This window comes from Perkinsus marinus (assembly GCF_000006405.1).
Source record: "Perkinsus marinus ATCC 50983 genomic scaffold scf_1104296972102, whole genome shotgun sequence".
Taxonomy (NCBI): Eukaryota; Perkinsozoa; order Perkinsida; family Perkinsidae; genus Perkinsus; species Perkinsus marinus.
Window position 1 is genome coordinate 56,810 of NW_003201866.1, and position 2,409 is coordinate 59,218.

General features: G+C 42.6%; 1 protein-coding gene across 1 annotated transcript; it reads right to left on the reverse strand.

The window, feature by feature from the left end:
- Positions 1 to 326: 326 nt before the first annotated feature.
- Pmar_PMAR002532 (ubiquinol-cytochrome C reductase complex 14kD subunit, putative) lies at positions 327 to 1,035 on the reverse strand (the record flags this gene model as incomplete). The annotated part of the gene is made up of 4 exons (XM_002766670.1): positions 327 to 409; positions 463 to 645; positions 693 to 768; positions 811 to 1,035. The coding sequence occupies 4 exons, from the start codon at positions 1,033 to 1,035 to the stop codon at positions 327 to 329; spliced, it is 567 nt and encodes a 188-aa protein (XP_002766716.1).
- Positions 1,036 to 2,409: the final 1,374 nt, after the last annotated feature.

Below are 2,409 nucleotides of genomic sequence, written 5' to 3' on the forward strand. Positions count from 1 at the left end.
AAAGTCCGTAATCAATGATCCAGGATGCGAGCCACGTCGTATCATTAAGTATTAATCCATAAGATTCGAGCTAATACTCACGCTAAGGAGGCTTATTCCCCCTCGCTTCCGCTGAGCTATGGTCAATGCTGATAAAATCCATCGATCAATCCTCACAACGCATGCCAAACGGAGATGGATCCATCGATGAGATATTGATTTGAGTCTCGCGAGGACTGTATATAATTGTACACCACTATTATAAATCATAGTATCGAATATTACTTCATATCATGATATAAACCTAACGTTATCTCGGCAACCGACGAACACCGATCGAGTGCAAATTATCGTTCTTCTGGAGAGTCAAACCCTAACTGTCCGAATATCCATACGTGATAAGTGAGGGCTGATTCGATGTGATCACTTCCTGATTACTATTACGCTCCAACTCTCTAAGTACTCCCCTGTTCCAAAGCCTACCGAGAGACGCTATCAACCCCGAGACGTACAGTCGGCGATCCCAAGGATGGAAAGCCAGCAATTCTTGTTCTTCTTGCATTTGGAACTTGGCCTCCTCTATATAAGGCGCCATGTAGGGGACCATAGGATCGTAGTTTTGCAGCTCTAGTGGAAGATGCAGCTTTCGGCCAGCCAGAACGGCCCCTGCAAAACAGAAACCTCGCATGAAGAACAACCACAATAACACCTACCTCTCATCATTCGTCTGTACCTCTGGATTCGGATATCTTCTGGAATGATATCTAGTGCTCGTTCAACAATCATATCCTAACATGGTACAATGTCATCAACGAAGATCGAACCGGGTACCTTGTCGTTCATAGCGTCATCGGCCATAATTCCCATTCCTCTGTAACGCGCGACGAGAGCGTTGTATTCCCAACGTTCGTATCTGGCAGAAAAAATCTTCGCCGTGCGCTGAATGAAGATATCTTGTGGTCCCTTGAGTAGCTTGAACCAGACAGGAGTGAAAACTTCGTCCCAAACTTGCTGAAAAGGGGACTTCTCGCGCTTCACTTGATATCTGATAAACATGAACTGGAATGTGGAATGAGAAAGCAAACCAGCACGAGGGGATATACGTTCACTCTCCTCAGCTGAGCTCAGGAGTTTCCTCACCCATATCGAAGTCTACATACGAACTCGAATAGGAGTGTACAGAAACCAACAACAACCTCCCAAAATTTACTCAGAATTTTCATGATGTCACATGTGGCTCCCCACACTGGAGTGAACTGTTGTTCATGAAAACACTCAAACTGTGGATTATCTCGTCGATGCGAATTCGCATGTCAAGTTTAAGTATCATCAACACGATAACAATGCAAACAATACTTTAGACGCGTTCCCTCGCCAATACTCGCACTAGCAAAGAGGAATGAAAAGTGACTCTATTGATCACACAATCACACCGGCTATCACAGAGTCAATGAAGACACATGTAAAGGTCATCACACAGTAAAAACATCAATATTTCAGTAGAGTGAGCTTGGACTTACCATGGAACAGAACCTTCGAGACTCTTGTTGTAATTGCAAACGACTCTCGCAAAAGCACGATGGAAAGACATAGTGAGCTCAAACACTCTTGAGTGGGGGGCTTATGATTTAGATAAGTACAAAAAGACTAATACTCTGTTAAAGAAGATGAAACCGCAAGAGCTCATTGATATCTTTGAGGTTGAGCACTGAAGATACAAATCAGGTACGGAAGTAGACCAAGGGCCGCAGGATTATAAACAGAATATGTTATATTCGTCTCACTATGACTTTAATAACTATGTTATACACGTACAACTATCCGTTATAACAAAGTAGATTATACCGGGCATAAACAACCTCGGAGGAACGATCAGCATCGCTATGAACCGGACAGATAGAGAAAACTGATCACAGTAGAATCCATCATCATCACCTGTCCCGGGTTCGATTCTAGGTTGGTTCATACGAGATCGTCATTCTGGAAGACCCTTGCTGGAACTACTCCGAGTTAATATTAAACTTCGAATTATTAGCAAAACCGTGTCTCGCGTTATTAAAGTGTCTACTATGAAACACACTTGTCGAAATAGGAGTCCTGAATACGAAATTGGCTTCACTAAAACACCGAAATTGAAGCTCCTACGGCATCCTTAGCACGCATGCGTACCCACTATTGCTCGGATAGTTTTTGCCTTTGCCGCTGATAGTAGTAATAACGATAATCTGTCAATTCGTTCTTACCTATTACTGTGCGTGCGTTTTCTTATGCAAATGCATGAAAATTCGATTTCTCTAGTAATACCGCGAATATTAATGTAATCTCTCAGCATGATGAATGTATCCATATAACAAGTAAACACTACGAGTTTCGTTGGCTAAATCGAACTCCCGATCGACTAATTGACAGTATTACGGTATTACTCGAGAA